The 20344-nt window shown below is 33.5% G+C and overlaps 1 protein-coding gene across 1 annotated transcript; it reads right to left on the bottom strand.

The window, feature by feature from the left end:
• Positions 1–6142: 6142 nt before the first annotated feature.
• Positions 6143–8638, bottom strand: LOC143078094 (homeobox protein araucan-like). The gene is made up of 5 exons (XM_076253068.1): positions 8533–8638; positions 7838–8119; positions 7428–7534; positions 6822–7144; positions 6143–6469 (listed from the first exon to the last, which is right to left on the bottom strand). Exons 1-5 carry the CDS (start codon positions 8563–8565, stop codon positions 6246–6248), a joined length of 969 nt encoding a protein of 322 aa, XP_076109183.1. The 5' UTR covers positions 8566–8638; the 3' UTR covers positions 6143–6245.
• Between the last annotated feature and the right edge of the window lie 11706 nt (positions 8639–20344).

The raw sequence follows: 20344 nt of genomic DNA, 5'->3' as shown, positions 1-20344 counted from the left end.
AATACAGAAATTACCGATTATTTAACAAAAAACAATTTGTGTTTATCTTTTAAAGCAAAAAAGTTACGTCGTTCTTTCGAAAAAGAAAATATGGACACAAATCTGAATTTTGAGCAAATATACAAAATTTCGACCTCATTTTACTCAAAAAGTAGCACATGAAGGTATATTTTTTATGACATATTTGATTTAATCAGGTAAAAAATAGCCTATATGCAAATTTTCATCAACTTGTAAATACAGGTTCAGAACTGTATCGTATGCCCTTAAATACCGAATGACGTTACGCCACGAGTTATCGTTCCTGACGTTATCGAATAACGTTCACACATACAAGCCAATGCAGCAGGTTCTGCAATCACAAAGTGATTACATAATAAGGAAAAAATATTTTTGATAATCATAACTATGTGACATTTTTAACGTTTACTTTTTCTAGATGCAGAGTGCCGAGAGTTTTGATGCAATACGTAACAGTTAACTTTTCGACATAGATTGTTTTATCGTTTTCCGGCAATTCTTCTGCTCATTGTTAACCTTTAAAAATGTATTACTTTACTTTTACTTTTAATTCATATTCTGTTTCTTTAATATTTTAGCATCTGCACGATTTATCTATATATGTTCTTATGCAAAATAGACTGAGTTTTATCACTTTATTTTACTCTTAGTTTATTTTTGCAATAAAAACTTTTTCATGATGCACGCCGTATCCCAATGAAATTTTGTTTTGAAAATAGAAATCTTGTCTATAAAAACTTCGGATGATGTGTCATTTGATAAGGGACTTTTAAGTTTTGAATTTTTTCTTTGAGTTTTGTTATTTTATTTTTTAGAATGTGCATTTTATCAGGATCATTATTTTCCCTCATAATATTCACAACTAACAGAATGTTAAACCTTTTTTGACTGGTGCATCAAATGTGTCTTTTATTAACAACTGTTTTCAAAATTGTATTGTATCGTCCCGAACATGCATGAACTATTTGCCACTGAACGTTAAAGAACCATCAAAAACAGATCAATTATAAAACTATAAAAATCGACCAATTATAAAACTGTTAACTGAATCAAATTTCTCTATTTCTGAGAAATTTCTGCATGGATGAAGCAACGACACCACCATTGTCTTAAATGATGGAGTTAAAAACTCAGTAATTCAAATGAATCCCACGTGAAATTTTTCATGTTATTTTCACGTGAACTTTATATGAAGGTATTTTTCATAATTTTAATTAAATTTTTTAATAATCTTATTTTGAAAATTTACGTGAATTCAACGTGTACCTGATTTATGCATGATTCACGTGGAACCAACCAGTTCAAGCAAGTTTCAAGTATATGCTCGTTATGAAAATCAGACAAGATCAATGTTAATTCATGTGAGTGAAATTTCCAGGTGCAGAACGAAATAAATTATATCAGCAGAATTGTGTATTTCATTACTACGAAATTTACGAAACCCGACAGCGGAAATAAAAATAAAAATAAACACCATTCAGATCCCGACACATATTTTGTTTTCAATATCTCTGAGTAGTAATACCGTAACGTTACATTCTGTATTCAATAACGTCACACGTTTTCGGTCCAATTCTAATGGTATCAATCAACTTTGAAGCCATTTATCTCAAAAACAAGGATGGTGACATATGAGTTTCTATACGTGTATGGATTCAGTATGCAATTCTGGATATTATGTTAGTTTTTTGTTTTTCTCCGTATATAAGAACATAGCCATCCACTGGAAAATCTAAAAAGTTAAGCCGAAAAAAGGCATTTCCCCATATACTTAGGTAAATTTGTCGCCAAAATTGACGTTTTCCTATGAAAATACCAAGAAAACAAAAATGGTGACCCCCATTTTTTATTACATATTCCGATGTAACTCGATTCAAAGAACACGTGTGCTAAAAAGTTTGGAAATCGGGAGATATGCCATTCGGTATCGTGTTACCTTAATTTCAGGAATTAAAAAAGTCAAATCCATGTTAAATAAGTTTAAAGAAATGTTTGTAGTAAGAGGGATAACTCAATTTGGAAATTTACAGGGTGATAATTTCAAGTGTTAATATTATGTCTGCTAAAATTCCAATCCTGTAGTATTTCTAGATATTACGCGGGTTTTTTTTGTGGACTTTAGCGGAAAGATTGTGGACTTCAAAGGCGTTGTGGTCTTAAGCGGAAATGTGGACAAGCAATAGACCACTTTCGAGTTCATCCGTCACCGGCAAAAACTCGTCAATTATACACGCCTTTATGACGTCATTTACCAGATAGAGGGGCTCGCCTGTATCCCTGCACTATTTACGTTCATCAAGCGTCTTAGTGATCGTCTTTGTGCAGGATAAACTAGAAATAATGGTTGCTCTGTAGGTACTTACTGACATTTCCTTAATGACAGCAGTGTTGATTGTCAATTTTGAGAATTCATATTTGCCAAATAATTCGTACAATATAGAATTATAGTTTTCCAACCACTCGCTCAACATTGGAAGGAAGTGACGACGCCCCTAAACGCACAAATGACGATGATAAAGGCGCGTATAATTCACGAGTTTTTTCCGGTGACGGATGAACTCGAAAGTGGTCTATTGTTCTAGATTTAATTTTGATTAAAGTTTCAGTCACTTCGGTTACCATCTGCACATCTTAAAGTACTGAAAAGAAAGAACAACAAGAAAAAAGTGCTAAGATTTCCATTTGACTGGAGATAAACAGCCCAACAGCCAAATAAAACTCTCAATTTAAACATCTTACTAGCTGTTAAAAGAGCCATGCAGCCCAACAGCCAAAATAAAACTCTCGCTTCAAACCTCTTACTAGCTGTTTAAAGAATCATGCAGCCCAACAGCCAAATAAAACTCTCACTTCAAACCTCTTACTAGCTGTTTAAAGAATCATGCAGCCCAACAGCCAAATAAAACTCTCACTTCAAACGTCTTACTAGCTGTTAAAAGAATCATGCAGCCCAACAGCCAAATAAAACTCTCACTTCAAACCTCTAACTAGCTGTTAAAAGAATCATGCAGCTTAACAGCCAAAATAAAACTCTCACTTTAAACCTCTTACTAGCTGTTAAGGGCATACGATACAGTTACAGGGAAGGCAATGACGTTGCTAACGTAAAATGTTATTTTCGCGACGTCAAACTATGACATATCGGGAAAAGATGCATTTTTAGACTGATTTTTATCATTCAAACTGATTTAATTTGAAAACGAGTGCATGGACCCCTATTTTTTAAAACAGCAATTTGTTTCATTTTACAAGGAGATTATGTGACCCAAATTTTATAAAACTGTAAATAGCGCATTTTTTTTATTTTGATTAACATGCAGCAAAAAATGACGTTTTTTCCTCTATTCATGAACATTATATAAATATAGAGTTATTTCGGAATAAAAATTGCATAATTTTTAATGACACTTATAAAATACAGAAATTACCAATTATTCAACAAAAAACAATTTGTGTTTATCTTTTAAAACAAAAAAGTTATGTCTTTCTTTCGAAAAAGAAAATACGGACACAAATCTGAATTTTGAGCAAATATACAAAATTTCGGCCTCATTTTACTCAAAAAGTAGCACATGACGGTATATTTTTTATTACATATTTGATTTAATCAGGTAAAAAATAGACTACATGCAAATTTTCATCAACTTGTAAATACAGGTTCAAAACTGTATCGTATGCCCTTAAAAGAATCATGCAGACCAACAGCCAAATAAAACTCTCACTTTAAACCTCTTTACTAGCTGTTAAAAGAATCATGCTACTGTTACTGATACTATGTGTCTTGAATTAAAAAGAACTTTTGAACTATGATGTTTTATATAATTTTGTTGATGAAAATAACGCATTCTTTCTCTCTTTTAAAGAGCAAATCATATCACCAGGCCCCATTCCAAAAACAATAACCATCCGCATTTTACATTGAAATGAATGATATCTCCAATGAAATATTTAAAATAAATTAAAACGAGTATGTAGAGTAAAGAAAAATGAATACCTGTTGTCTCCCTCCCATCTTGATACACTTTATTACTTTTATCAGTATTCATTAAGAATGTTAATGTTTATACTGGTGTCCTCGCCCCTTGGTCTCTGATTGATGGATGGTTTGCCATTATACCATATCTCCCTATACAAGTGTCCTCGCCCCTTGGTCTCTGATTGATGGCTGGTTTGCCATTACACCATATCTGCCTATACTAGTGTTCTCGCCCCTTGGTCTCTGATTGATGGCTAGTTTGCCATTATACCATATCTCAATATACTAGTGTCCTCGCCCCTTGGTCTCTGATTGATGGATGGTTTGCCATTACACCATATCTCCCCATACTAGTGTCCTCGCCCCTTGGTCTCTGATTGATGGCTAGTTTGCCATTATACCATATCTCCCTATACTAGTGTCCTCGCCCCTTGGTCTCTGATTGATGGCTAGTTTGCCATTATACCATCCATATCTCCCTATACTAGTGTCCTCGCCCCTTGGTCTCTGATTGATGGATGGTTTGCCATTACACCATATCTCCCCATACTAGTGTCCTCGCCCCTTGGTCTCTGATTGATGGCTAGTTTGCCATTATACCATATCTCCCTATACTAGTGTCCTCGCCCCTTGGTCTCTGATTGATGGATGGTTTGCCATTATACCATATCTCCCTATACTAGTGTCCTCGCCCCTTGGTCTCTGATTGATGGATGGTTTGCCATTATACCATATCTCCCCATACTAGTGTCCTCGCCCCTTGGTCTCTGATTGATGGCTCGTTTGCCATTATACCATATCTCCCTATATTTCCAGTGTTGATTGGTTGATGCATGGTTGTTTGCTTAGCGTTCAATTGGAATAACAAACAACGATCAATCAATTATATCTTAAGAAAAGGGAGATGTATTTTTTTTTATTGTAATATGCACTAGTTGCTAAGGGACTAACTCAGCTTCTGTTGTGAATATAAAAAAGAAGACATGGTATGATAACAACTACTAGTAATTAAAAAATCAAGCATCTACTTGAAAGACTAAATTAGACTGTACCGATGAGCGTTTTCGGGCGCAGGAGGGAACGTGATAGAAACTTCATTAGGAGTGCTTTTTTAATTTAATTTCATTGTTGTTTGTGCTTTTTTAAAATCAATATGCACCACGTTTTATGGTAGTATGTATTTTTTCCTAAATTTGTCGTATGTCTCAATACAAAATAAGCAACAACAAAAAAGAAACACTTATTTGCGAACACTCAAGCAAAATCGAAAGCAAATGATACCTTTTTATTCATTTATTAACTATTTTTGGGGAGGTTGATCAGGCGAGATAAATATCTCATGACGAAATATCGTTAACCATATTGTTTTCTTTTTCTCAGAAACATTTATTCTTAGTCTGAAATTCCTTTTACTTAATATTTGGAAATTTTGAAAGTACAAAAGTATTCATTCGAAGAACGGTTGCAACTGATTTTACAGTTCGTTCTGTTGTGCTGCTACACTTATTTCCCAGGTCAAGGGGGAGTTGAACACTTACAAACAAGTTTAACCCCGCCACATTATGTAAGTGCCTGTCCCAAGTCATGAGCCTGTATGTCAGTGGTTGACATTTGTTCATGTCTGGGTTTTTGTGTAAATTATTAAATTATTATTTAGGCTGTTATTTTACTCATTTGGATTATTTCAAATATTTGTATGTTGTGGCCTTTAATAGCCGACTATATATACGGTATGTTTTTTTTATATTGTTGGAATACCGTACAGTGTGACCTACAATTGCTTCAATTCACTCCAATTGAACTTTGGTGGAGAGTAGTTTCATTAAAAATCATACCATGTCTCCTTTTAATTGTATCTATCAGTGTTTCCTTTCATTTTGGGTATATAGACTCATATTAACATTTTGTTTGTCTTTACTGTTGCTTTCTTTGGTCATGTAGTGTACAATACAGACAGATAGATACTCTATAGTAAGAATGGGTAGTTGCTGTTAAATGTTAAACTTAAATGTTATTTTGGAAAACACAATGGTGAAGTTTGAAACACCAACCATTTGTTTGAATAAAGCGCTGATAATGTGTCTTTGAACAATGTTTTAATTAAATACAAACTCATTCAGTTCTACTTTTTATTAGTTTAGCACTATAAAATATCATGAAAGACAAATCACATATCACGTTTCAAAATTATGAATACTCATATAGTCTTATTGCACTGTAATTAAATAACCAAGAAGTCTTTAACAATCTAGCTCAAAATACTGGACATTGACCATATCTTTGACTTTTTCGGCTGCTCCACACATTTATCTTGAGTTACAGTACCAGGTTTTGTTATTGAATTGTCTCCCTTTGAATCTGTGGTTATGACCGATTCGCTTTTTATCAGGGGTTGGTGTATTTTCATTAACTCGTCTCTTTCTTGGATGTAGCTTGGGAAATTAAGCTGTGGTGGTGGTAGACATGGTGTACCTAAAAACGAGAATACAATGATATAATCATACAATGAAAACAGAAACTAAATAACCAAATTAAGGCAGCGCATTTCATAAAAAAAAATCAAGACATTGTTTTTTTGGTAGATTTCTTTATCTATGACGTACATCCCTATGGAGTTTAATTCCTTATTTTTTTCCATTAAAAAAAAATTATTTAGTATTCTAAACATGCGAACAAAAAGATATTGAAGAATGCATAACTGCGACAGTGACCAAACAATACAAACGTTTAACTACCAAAGACTTCTAACGGTTTATTTCGAACTAATTATCATTCTGTATTGAACTGATTATCAGGATATAGCGAAGATTTTAAAAATACTAACCTGTCCTCGATTGTAGGCTATCGGTTGAAGTCGGCGATTTACTGAAGCTGCTTTTGTCGTCATCATCTGATATATCGCTGATGGCTCCATCTGATGTGTCTCCTTTATCCTTTTGTTGTTTCATTCGACGCCTTGCATTTGCGAACCAATTAGAGATCTGCGTCATAGTCATGCGCGTTGAGAAGGCTAACATGACTTTTTCAGTTTTGGTTGGGTATGGGTTCTTCCTGTGTTCTCTCAACCATGTTTTCAATACTCTGCTACTCTGTTTTGTTGCCGGTATATCGTTTCCGTTCACTTGATTACTCAATTGTTGAAAGTTCCTAAAATGTAAATTAGATATGTTTGAGTTTATAATTTAAGATTGCATTGATTATAAAAATTTTATAAAATTTTAGTTTGACATTTTTTTATAAATTGTTCTTTCAAGTTTTAATTGTTTGATTCTAAATTTCCAAAAAAATAAATATTCTGGTTCTTTTATGTTATCTTAAACACTAGTCTCTTTTTAATCAGAATTGCCGGAACAAATTTGATTATTATGCTCACACTAAAGTTGAACACACAATTGTTGTTTTAGAATGATATATATTATATAGTAATTACCAGAAATCGTTGACTTGACTTCGCAACAACTGGTCCATCTGAGCCGTTTGAGCATATGGAATTCCTTGGTGGCCACTGTACATGGACAAATCTGCACTTGAAATGCTCTGAAATTATAAAACAAACACGATAAAATATGTTAGTCCATATTATTTTATTTATATTGAAGTAGAATCAATGAATGTATGTCCTGCATCAAATTTTTGTTGGAAAGATGCTGGAACTTCAATTTATAAACTGAAAATTCAGTATCACATTATAATCAATAAGGTATTAAAATAAAGGTAGCTAATAAACAAACAAATTAAATATGTTGAGTGAATGCCGGTCGACAGCATCCTCACAACAGAACGTCAGAAGACGATCAAAATAAACATTTTCCCCAAAAAATAATTATTATAAGCACATACCGGTGACATTTGTGGGTAAATAGTCTGCATCATTCCATATGCGTCATAACTTGGTGCGTACCCTGGGTATGATGGGTAATGTAGCGAGGATTGAGGTACAGTCTGGTTTTCTCCGTACGGCATGGAACCAAGGTATGAAGGTGGCGATCCCTGTGGTGAGACGCCTGGCAAAGATGAAGCCATCCTTGAAATGGGACTTGTTGTTTGTGCTTGGTAACACCTGCACATGACGGCATTTCTATGTGGATCAAATACTTTGGGACAATATCTGTCTATGCAAACCTACAATGAAGAAGTTTTTACATATAGAATTACTTCACTTCAAACCATTTTCAATGGGGGAAAATATCAATCAATACTCAATACAAATTCATAGAAAATTATGATTTCAACAAAACAATTTGAAAATATCTTGGAAAATGTGCACATCTTCTTTTTAATATTTCAATATTTGGAACCTCTTTTAGATGGCTGTTAATCAATTTAATTTTTTTTTATTAGAAATCTCAAATATATGTACCTTTTTTTTTTTTTTTTTAACTTATTTTAAAGTTAAAATCATATAAAAAGATGTATCAGTTCAATGTAATATTAAATTGATAAAAAACACATTTTGTTAAAAAAAAATCATTTAGTTCACTTCTAATAATTAAATTATAAACAAAATAAAACTTCAAAATATGAATTAAACTTACCATAGGAGATTCAAAACTTTCTTGGTATGACATATTTATATATTAATGTAAGTACTAGATGTTTGTTGTTTGGATGACAAGTTGAAATGATGCTTAACATCAAAACTGAAAATTATTTATACCAAATACTCAAGTTGCAATTGCAATAAACGGAAAATGGCAACAATTATGTAAAATTGATAAAATCAGAATCTAACATAAATCACTTATTATTTACATGGCGTTAATTGCAATCATCATCTCACAACTGCATTTCGATATGTAGGAACTAAATTTAAGCTGCAGGCATGAAAAATAACCATGTTCGATTTATAATTTTCAAAAATTTAAACAATGATATTTTTTTAAAACAATATCATGTTACAGCCTTAGGAATTAAGGGAAGTGAGACCCTTGTAAATGTCAAAAATTTTATGGTTTAAATCTCACTTAAAATTTGATAAAACTAGATAAAAATCTTGTGCGATTTAATTTTTATTCAAATTTTGTCACATAGTTTTTCATATGGATGTCAGCATTAATCTATTTCAATTTAATTGCGTGTCAAGAAAAATATAAAATAATGAAGATAACATCTAAAAAATTAAAAATATTTAACAGAAATTTAGAATATTTCTTTTTCAAAATAAAAATGATATCATGTAAAACATTTAATTTGATCAGTTATTTTTTGTTTACATATGTATCACTAACAAATAATATTGTAAATACTTAGTTAAATTATAAAATTAAATAAATTTGTTCACAAGGGATAAAAAAATATGCTTTATCAAAATCAAGGATTTGTATAGTGAGACGTCTCACTTGACACTATACAAATCCTTGTCAAAATGGATCAAATATTAAGAATGCGAATATTTATTGTTCCAAATAAGTGGTCTTGGTGGACAGCAAAGCATTTATACACGCATATCAATACTCTATGATTTCTGTAACAGAAATACTTTATTTTACATTGAAATGAAATAGTACGTGATCAAATAATAAGAATGCGAATATTTATTGTTCCAAATAAGTGGTCTTGGTGGACAGCAAAGCATGTATACACGCATATCAATACTCTATGATTTCTATAACAGAAACACTTTATTTTACATTGAAATGAAGTAGTACATGTTCATATAGATATAAAGCTACATATATTTCTGAATCTTATATGATTCATCTGCATATTATTATAGTCAGGATGAGAAGCATAAAATCATTACAATAATCATCGTTTATCATGTACATTGACTTGCGTTTCGTCTCACCTCGAAATAATACTGAATTAAATTAAAATTTACTTTATTAAAATTGAACAAATACTTTTGCAAACATGAACATGTGTATTAGATTTTACGTGTACCTAATATTAAAAAAAGAAGATGTGGTATGATTGCCAATGAGACAACTGTCCACAAGAGACCAAAATGACACAGAAATTAACAACTATAGGTCACCGTACGGCCTTCAACAATGAACAAAGCCCATACCGCATGGTCAGCTATAAAAGGCCCCGAAATGACATTGTAAAACAATTCAAACGAGAAAACTAACGGCCTTATTTATGTATTATGTACTAATGTATGGTTTGGTAATGTTATGATCTTCCCCGTTATACCATACATGCTTGCTCCAAATGTTGTTTTGAAACGTTAGAACTCACTAACTCTTCTTTTTGATATTAGAAATTACAAAGTGCAGTTGGTAGTTTTTTTTACTTTTATTATTTTAATTTGTAACGTCACCGTTATAACATTTATGTTTGCTTATTCGTTAAAATTCAACATCTCTCCATTTTCTTTTATCTGAGATAATATTTAATTCAGTTTTGTTCGGTTTCTGCACTTTTTGTTAATTAAAACACATGTTTTATATAATTACACACGATGGGATGATGGGAATATACATAACTCACTCAGAAGACTTAAGAAAGAGGAAGAGAAAGTAAACATACTATTTTCATCGAAATATTTTTAAAAGTCAAAATTTGCCATTGAAAATCTGAAAACTTCGGCTTTTAACATGTAAAATGCACACAGACAAACGATCACGGTTCTTCTATGTAAAAATGGTAATGTATCGGTCTTTCTATTATAAACTTAAAAAAATGATCCCAAAAAAATAAAATAAAACTGTAAATTAAAAATAAAATGAATGAATAAATCATCACAAACAGTACCGTTTAGCATTGAATATTTTTCGTAAGGTTTTAAGAAAATTTCATTCAGTAGTTCAGAAGAAGCTACTTAAACGGAAACAAAGTGCGCATGGAGGAACACGCAAACGGATACATGGACAGACACAACGATTACTAGCGGATGATTGGATAATCTGATATTACATAATCTTAATTGACCTGTTTCTTCAAAACAGAAATTAATTGAAATGTTTGCTAAATCAGAAAAATTGGGGATATTCATAAACAACCATTAATTATATTGCTGGTGTCTTTTTTCAATCAATTTTGGCGGATATAACTTGATAGATTATTAGACTTAAGTCATGTCGTTACTGATGTTAATTAGAGCTCTGAGATTTCTATGTCTCGTTTTACATTGTATTGAGGAAACGCAGAACACTCACGAGTCCGTTCCTAACACGGATCCATTACCATAATGGCGCGAATTGTAATTGTACAGGATGATTGCGCCACCCAAAGGAGCACACCTCTAACCTCAACATGTCATATCGTTACTTTTACTCAAATCATTGTTCTGTTTGTTACATCAACTAAAACGCAGAAAAATGTGGTTAATACCGAATATAGAAAAGTCGTGCTGTTAAGTATTGCAGTAAATGGCGAGTTGATCAAATTAAAAACAGCGGTACATCGAATTTATTTTACATTTGTGTTATTGAGTTGAAATGATGGATGAATTTTGAATACAGGATTAACTACAATTTCCCAGTACGACATCTTTATTACTTTTAAATCAAAACATGGATAAAAAGAACATGCAGACATATATATCGCATGGTTATTAAAGAAACCATACAAGTATTTATCACTTTGAGGATACATGAAACTCCATGTGTGGTAAAATACATTACGAAATTGTAAAATTTTTGAAATAATTAATATGGAATTAAAGAAATAGACTTAAAAACAAACATATAATTTAATCAAATATAATTAAGAAGTTTAAAAGAGATTTTATTTCATTGCATCTTATCTAGAACATCTGCACAGAGATTTACCAGTCTTTGGAAGTGGTGCTGTCTGTTTGTATTTAAGTATAGACAGCAAACATACTCGATTTGAATTTAATATACGATTGAGAATATAAAAAATGATTGCCAATGAGACAGCTCTAACCAAGAGACAAAATTTATGTCACCGTACGGCCTTCAAAAATGGACAAAACACACACCACATATAAATCATTTAAAAAAAGGACCTTGTGTATTCAGCAGATATCTATGTATTTCGTAATACACTTTGACTTTCAGTTCTTTTGAGTAGCTTCATTTTGGTAGCAAAGTAAATATAAAATGCGAATCAGGTCAGAAATGAGCACTATAATTAATTTGAAGGGTTTTTTTTTTTTTACAATTGCATATTCTTTTTGTCGTCCAATAGAAAGCAATCCAACATAAACAAAACATCCAAATAAATCTAATGGTCAGCAATCTTCAGCTATTAACAGGTGCCTATGCAATATAAAGCACTTATTCGTCCTTTATTTAAGTCATTAAAACGCTGTAAGAAAATTAAACAAAAACTGCCAAAGAAATGGCGCCAAAGTAAAATTCTCCTGATAAGAACCAATATCTTAAGATATGATAAAGGAGGAAAACCACTGGTTGGGAAAGGCACATTAATATGAAGCAAGAATATACTAATTATTTTAATATCTCAACCCGCTACTTTTTAATTGAAATTTATGGACTAAACGATATATAAAAGAACATGAAATAAACTTTATTACAGGAAAACCACTAAATTTATGGTTTATAAAAGATAACAAAAACATATTGTCACAAAGAATGACCGAATATACTGAAAGAAAGTGATAACTACATCTGCTTAAATCATTGCATAATACACTATTATATCAAAATTGTATAAGCGTTAGAATTATTCGTACATCAACAGCTTGAACAGAAGTTTAAGACCCCAGTTTTTGAAATGCCACAAGTATATTAGATCTTTATAGAAAATTAAACACATAAAAATATGGAACTCCAAGGAATATTCGATACGAAAAGTCTTGTATTCAATGGCAAAATTAAAAGCCCTAATTAACACATCAACAAAAAGAAAACAACTGTCATATTCCTGACTTGTAAACAAGATTGAGAATGGAAATGGGGAATGTGTCAAAAAGACAACAATCCCGACCAAAGAGCAGAAAACAGCCGAATGGGTCATGCATTTCCTTTTATAGAAAGTAGTGTGGATTAAACCTGATGTTATAGCTAGCCAAACCTCTCACTAGTATGACAGTCGCTTAGCCTCGGAATTTCATGATATTGACGCCTAGATGCCAAGGTGGTAATAAAAACCATTAATAGGATAAAAATCAGACATTACTTGTGACAAAAATAAAAGCGACCAATTAAAATTAAATCAAAAAACCACTTCACAGAAAACCAACTTTTGAACGTAACAAACACTAACAAAAAAGAGGTTCGGTGAATTGGTCAACTAGGTGCTTCAGAGGTATTAGCAGTACCTGCGTCACTAGGGGCATCCATCGTTCGACAAATGCTTTGTTGATAAGTCGTATTTGGTTACTTCACAATCGAATAGATGTTGGACAGGGTTAAGGCTGCGTAAAGTGTTAAAGATCCGTGTTCATCTGTTACATAAATCAATAACAGCCAAGAAACAAAGATCACGATGTTTGTCAAACTTTCGAAGAAATTACACCAACGTCACTTTATGATGTTTACAAGGAAGCCATTGAACCATAATATTATTATTGATGATCATGTAATATATGTCACTGAACCGTTCACCAGTTCATTTCAATTCATTCATATTCGTCCTGATATCTATGAAATACTTGGCACTGAACCGTAGACCAGCAAATGTCTCTATCCATCTATATTCGTCCTGAAATGAATGTAATAGTTGATACTGAAACGTAAAAACCAGACCTCCTCAATCCATACATTTTGTTGTCACTGTACCTTGAACAGCAGCCAATCGCCATCCACCCATATTTGTCCGTATATGTATGTTATAGTTTTTACTGAACTGTCAATATCAGTCCATATATATCACTTCTCAATATTTGTCCTGGTACAATGTATGCAAGTTATAGTTGTCACTGAACGGTTAACATCACTCCATCTACACTAATCTCTATCCTGATATGTGTGTAGTATTTGTCACTGAACCGTTAACACCAGCCCATATTCATATATACGTGTTTGTCTTTAAATATATTGTATAGTGAACTCCATACCTTCCCTATCCGTATTCGTCTTGATAGCCATGTAATAGTTGTCACTGAACCGTACAAACCAATTCATCTCCATTTATACATTCTAGCATTCGTCGTGATATGTGTGTAATAGTTGTCACAGAACCGTTAACACCTGTTCATCTTAATTTATACAACATTTACATATATAACATGCAAATCGGGACGAATATGAATTGATAGAGATGGACTGGTATTAATACAAATATTACAAATATTACAAATGTATCACATGCATCTTATAGTTGTCAATGAGCCATATATACCAGTCAATCTGCAACCATTCATATTCGTAATGACATGTTTTAATAGTGGTCACTGAACCATTTATACCAGTCAATCTCCAACCATCAATATTCGTAATAACATGTATGTAATAGTTGTCACTTAGCCATATATACCAGTCAATCTCCAACCATCCATATTCGTAATGACATGTATGTAATAGTTGTCACTGAACCATAAACACCAGTCAATCTCCAACCATCCATATTAGTCCTCATATGTATGTAATAGTTGTCACTGAGCCATATATACCAGTCAATCTCCAACCATCCATATTCGTAATGACATGTATGTTATAGTTGTCACTGAGCTAAATATACCAGTCAATCTCCAACCATCCATATTCGTAATGACATGTATGTAATAGTTGTCACTGATACATATATACCAGTCAATCTCCAACACTCCATATTCGTAATGACATGTATGTAATAGTTGTCACTGAGCCATATATACCAGTCAATCTTCAACCATCCATATTCGTTATGACATGTATGTAATAGTTGTTACTGAGCCATATATACCAGTCAATCTTCAATCATCCATATTCGTAATGACATGTTTGTTATAGTTGTCCATGAGCCATATATACCAGTCAATTCCAAACCATCCATATTTGTAATGACATGTATGTTATAGTTGTCACTTGACCGTTTATACCAGTCCATCTCAAGCCATCCATCTTCGACCTTAAATGTATGTAATAGCGGTCACTGAACCATTTATACCAGCTAATCTCCAACCATCAATATTTATCCTGATATGTACGTTATAGTTGTCATCGAATCGTGAACACAACTCATTCTTCTTCCATCCATAAACGTCTTGAAATGCATATACTTATTGTCACTTGACCATTAATACCACTCCATCGCAATCCATTCATCTTCAGCCTGGTATGCCTGCAATAGTTGTCAGTGGACCGTAAACACCAGTTCATCTCCTTTAATACATATCTGTCCTGATATGCATGTCATACTTGTCACTGAACCGTTAACACCATTCTTTCTCCATTCATTCGCATTCCTCTTGAAAGGCATGCAATAGTTGTTACTGAACCGTTAACACAAGTTGATCTCCATTTCTTTACTCATTTTCGATCTGATATAGTGTGATAGTGGTCACTGAACCGTATACACCAGTTGATCTCAATCCATATACCAATATTCATCCTGATATGTATGTAATAGTTGTCACCGAATCTGGAACACAACTCATTCTTCTTCCATCCATATTCGTCTTGAAATGCATATACTATTTGTTACTTGACCGTTTATACCACTCCATTACAATCCATTCATCTTCAGCCTGTTATGCCAGGACCGTTAACATCAATTTATCTCCATTCATACATATATGTCCTGATATGCATCTCATACTTGTCACTGAACCGATAACACCAGTTGATCTCCATTCATTTACCAATATTCGATCTGATATTGTGTAATATCTATCACTACTGAGTTAAACCAATTTGATCCCATCACTTAACCCATATGTATCTTGATATTGTGTAATAGTTGTCGCTGAATCGTTTACACCAGTTGATCTCCATTCATTTTCCCATGTTTGTCCAGATATTGTGTAAACGTTGTCACTGAGTCGTTAACACTGGTCCAACCCGATCCATCAATATTCGTCCTGATACATATGTAACAGTTGTCACTGCACCGTTAATACCAGTCCATCTCCATCCATAAATATTCGTCCTGATACATATGTAATAGTTGTCACTGCATTATTAACACCAGTCCGTCTCCATTCATTTATATTCGTCCTCATATATATGTTATAGTTGTCACTGAATCGTTAAGACCTATGTATATCCGTCCATTTATATTCGTCCTGATATGTATGTAATAGTTTTCACTGAACCGTTAACACAAGTCTATCTCTTTTAATTCATATCTGTCCTCATATATATGTAATACTTGTCACTGAACCGTTAATGCAAGTCTATCTCTATCAATTCACATTTGTCCTGATATGTATGTAATAGTTGTCCCTGAACCGTCAAAGCCAGTCTCTCTCCATCCATCCATCTTCGTCCTGGTATGTATGTAATAGTTGTCATTGAACCGTTTTCACTAGTCCATCTCTATCCATTCATATTTGTACTGGTGCATGTAATACCTGTCACTGAACCATAAACACCAGACCATCTCCATCCGTTCATTTTCTTCCTGATTTGCATGTTATAGTTGTCACTGAACCCTTAACACCTGTCCATCTCCATCCATCATTCTTCGTCCTGGAATGTATGTAATAGTTGTCACTGGACCCTTTTTACTAGCCATCTCTATCCAGTCGTATTCGTCCTGATATGTATGTAATAGTTGTCACTAAACCATAAACACCAGTCCCTTTCTATCCACACATCTTCGTCCTGGTATGTATGTATTAGTTGTTATTGAACCGTTGTCACCAGACCATCTAAATCCATTCATCCATGTTTGTTCTGATATGCATGTAATAGATGTCACTGAACCATTAACACCATTTCATCTCAATCCATTCATCCATGTTTGTTCTGATATGCATGTAATAGTTGTCACTGAACCATTAACACCATTTCATCTCAATCCATTCATCCATGTTTGTTCTTATATGCATGTAATAGGTGTCACTGAACCATTAACACCATTTCATCTCAATCCATTCATCCATGTTTGTCCTGATATGCATGTAATAGTTGTCACTGAACCATTAACACCATTTCATCTCAATCCATTCATCCATGTTTGTTCTGATATGCATGTAATAGTTGTCACTGAACCGTTAACACCAGACCATCTCAATCTATTCATCCATGTTTGTTCTGATTTGCATGTAATAGTTGTCACTGAACCGTTTATACCAGTCCCTCTCCACACACTCATATTTGTCCTGATATGTATGTTATAGTTGTCACTGAACCGTTAATGCTAGTCATCTACATCCATTCATCTTCGTCCTGGTATGTATGTAATAGCTGTCACTTAACCGTTAATGATAGTCCATCTCCATCCATCCATCTTCGTCCGGGTATGTATATAATAGCTGTCACTGAACCGTTAATGCCAGTCCCTCTCAATCCACCCATCTTCGTCCTGGTATGCATGTAATAGATGTCACTGAACAGTTAATGCCAGTCCCCCTCCATCCACCCATCTTCGTTCTGGTATGCATGCAATAGCTGCGACTAAACCGTTAATGCCATTTCATCTCAATCCATTCATCCATGTTTGTTCTGATATGCATGTAATAGTTGTCATTGAACCGTTAACACTAGACCATCTCAATCCATTTCATCCATGTTTGTTCTGATTTGCATGTAATAGTTGTCACTGAACCATACACACCAGTCCCTTTCTATCCATTCATCTTCGTCCTGGTATGTATGTATTAGTTGTTATTGAACCGTTGTCACTAGTCCATCTCTTTCCATTCATTTTCGTCCTGATATGTATGTAATAGTTGTCACTGAACCGTTAACACCAGACCATCTAAATCCATTCATCCATGTTTGTTCTGATATGCATGTAATAGTTGGTTGTCACTGAACCGTTAACACCAGATCATCTCAATCCATTCATCCATGTTTGTTCTGATATGCATGTAATAGTTTTCACTGAACCGTTAACACCAGACCATCTAAATCCATTCATCCATGTTTGTTCTGATATGCATGTAATAGTTGTCACTGAACCGTTAACACTAGACCATCTCAATCCATTCATCCATGTTTGTTCTGATATGCATGTAATAGTTGTCACTGAACCATTAACACCATTTCATCTCAATCCATTCATCCATGTTTGTTCTGATATGCATGTAATAGTTGTCACTGAACCATTAACACCATTTCATCTCAATCCATTCATCCATGTTTGTTCTGATATGCATGTAATAGTTGTCACTGAACCATTAACACCAGTCCCTCTCCACACACTCATATTCATCCTGATATGTATGTTATAGCTGTCACTGAACCGTTAATGCCAGTCCCTCTCAATCCACCCATCTTCGTCCTGGTATGCATGTAATAGATGTCACTGAACTGTTAATGCCAGTCCCTCTCCATCCACCATATTCGTTCTGGTATGCATGTAATAGTTGTCACTGAACCGTCAACACCAGACCATCTCAATCTATTCATTCATGTTTGTTCTGATTTGCTTGTAGTAGTTGTCACTGAACCGTTTATACCAGTCCCTCTCCACACACCCATATTTGTCCTGATATGTATGTAATAGTTGTCACTGAACCGTTAACACCAGACAATCTCAATCCATTCATCCATGTTTGATCTGATATGCATGTAAAAGTTGTCACTGAACCGTTAACACCAGACCATCTATATCAATTCATCCATGTTTGTCCTGATATGCATGTTATAGTTGTCACTGAACCGTTTACACCAGATCATCTCAATCCATTCATTCATGTTTGTTCTGATTTGCATGTAATAGTTGTCACTGAACCGTTAATACCAGTCCCTCTCCACACACTGATATTCGTCCTGATAGGTATGTAATAGTTGTTACTGAACCGTTAATGCAAGTCCATCTCCATCCATCCATCTTCGTCCTGGTATGTATGTTATACCTGTCACTGAACCGTTAATGCCAGTTCCTCTCCATCCACCGATCTCCGTCCTGGTATGCATGTAATAGCTGTCACTAAACCGTTAATGCCAGTCCCACTCCATCCATCCTTCTTCGTCCAGGGGCCTGGTTTTGATATGTCATAGGATGTAAATCAAAGCTGTCTTAAGAGAGTCATAGCTATGTTGATCTTATGACTGTCATAAGTGAACATTATCTTTATTTCTATTTTAAATAATAATTAAAAAGGGATAAATATAAAAATGAAAATGAAAAGTATGAACATATTAATTATAATTACCATTCTTAATATTTACGAATATTTAAATTTTTTCATTATAATGAATGAACATGGAATTTTATACAAAAAGGAATTGTAATATGAGTTGATAATTTGTTTGAATTTAGTTTGTAATATATTATAAATTTTGAACTTCGCTTTCGTGTATTATCTATCATACATGCATTGTTATTTAACTCTGAATACTTTTTAGATTCGGTACATCGAGTACCCGCTTAACGAAATGCCCGTGCACATACATTAATATAGTACTATTAAATATACTAGGAACGAAATAATATGTATATTTATTATACAAAACCATGAGTTAGAAAAGAATTCCAAATTGTATGTCGCAGGAGATTCAAATTTTTATTCACGTAGTTGAGGAAAACAAAACCTTTACTATTTAGCTAACTGAGATACACCACAAATATTTTTATTGCAATTAACATGAAATTATACATGAAAAGTAATTGAAATCTAAGTTGACAATCATAAGACCATCATAAGTCATGTCGCGAGGGGTCTTAAGTTTACGACAAAAGTTATGACAAATCGTAACTTGGGACACTTTCGAAAACATATCTTACGACAATGACATGTCTTAGTCATAAGATACTTTCGAAAACCAGGCCCCTGGTATGTATGTAATAGTTGTCATTGAACCGTTTTCACTAGTCTATCTCTATCTATTTATATTAGTCCTGATATGCATGTAATAGTTGTCACTGAACCATTAACACCATTTCATCTCAGTCAATTCATCCATGTTTGTTCTGATATGCATGTTATAGTTGTCACTGAACCGTTAAAACCAGTCCCTCTCTACACACTCATATTCGTTCTGATATGTATGTAATAGTTGTCACTGAACCGTTAACACCAGTCCCTCTCTACACACTCATATTCGTTCTGATATGCATGTAATAGTTGTCACTGAACCGTTAACACCAGATCATCTATATCAATTCATCCATGTTTGTTCTGATATGCATGTAATAGTTGTCACTGAACCGTTAACACCAGATCATCTATATCAATTCATCCATGTTTGTTCTGATATGCATGTTATAGTTGTCACTGAACCGTTAACACCAGATCATCTCAATCCATTCATCCATGTTTGTTCTGATATGCATGTAATAGTTGTCACTGAACCGTTAACACCAGATCATCTCAATCCATTCATCCATGTTTGTTCTGATTTGCATGTAATAGTTGTCACTGAACCGTAAATACCA

This window comes from Mytilus galloprovincialis, chromosome 6, assembly GCF_965363235.1.
Source record: "Mytilus galloprovincialis chromosome 6, xbMytGall1.hap1.1, whole genome shotgun sequence".
In the NCBI taxonomy this organism is placed as follows: Eukaryota; Metazoa; Mollusca; class Bivalvia; order Mytilida; family Mytilidae; genus Mytilus; species Mytilus galloprovincialis.
This window is presented reverse-complemented; position numbering and strand designations above follow the sequence as displayed.

What these genes read in the sequence shown, in the direction of transcription:
- LOC143078094 (XM_076253068.1), bottom strand. Translation starts at nt 8,565, where the DNA reads ATGTCATACCAAGAAAGTTTTGAATCTCCTATG. An exon ending in AGTCAAGTCAACGATTTCTG is followed by an intron (nt 7,145 to 7,427) that starts GTAATTACTATA and finishes TTTACATTTTAG; the next exon opens with GAACTTTCAACAATTGAGTA. An exon ending in TAGCCTACAATCGAGGACAG is followed by an intron (nt 6,470 to 6,821) that starts GTTAGTATTTTT and finishes TCTCGTTTTTAG; the next exon opens with GTACACCATGTCTACCACCA.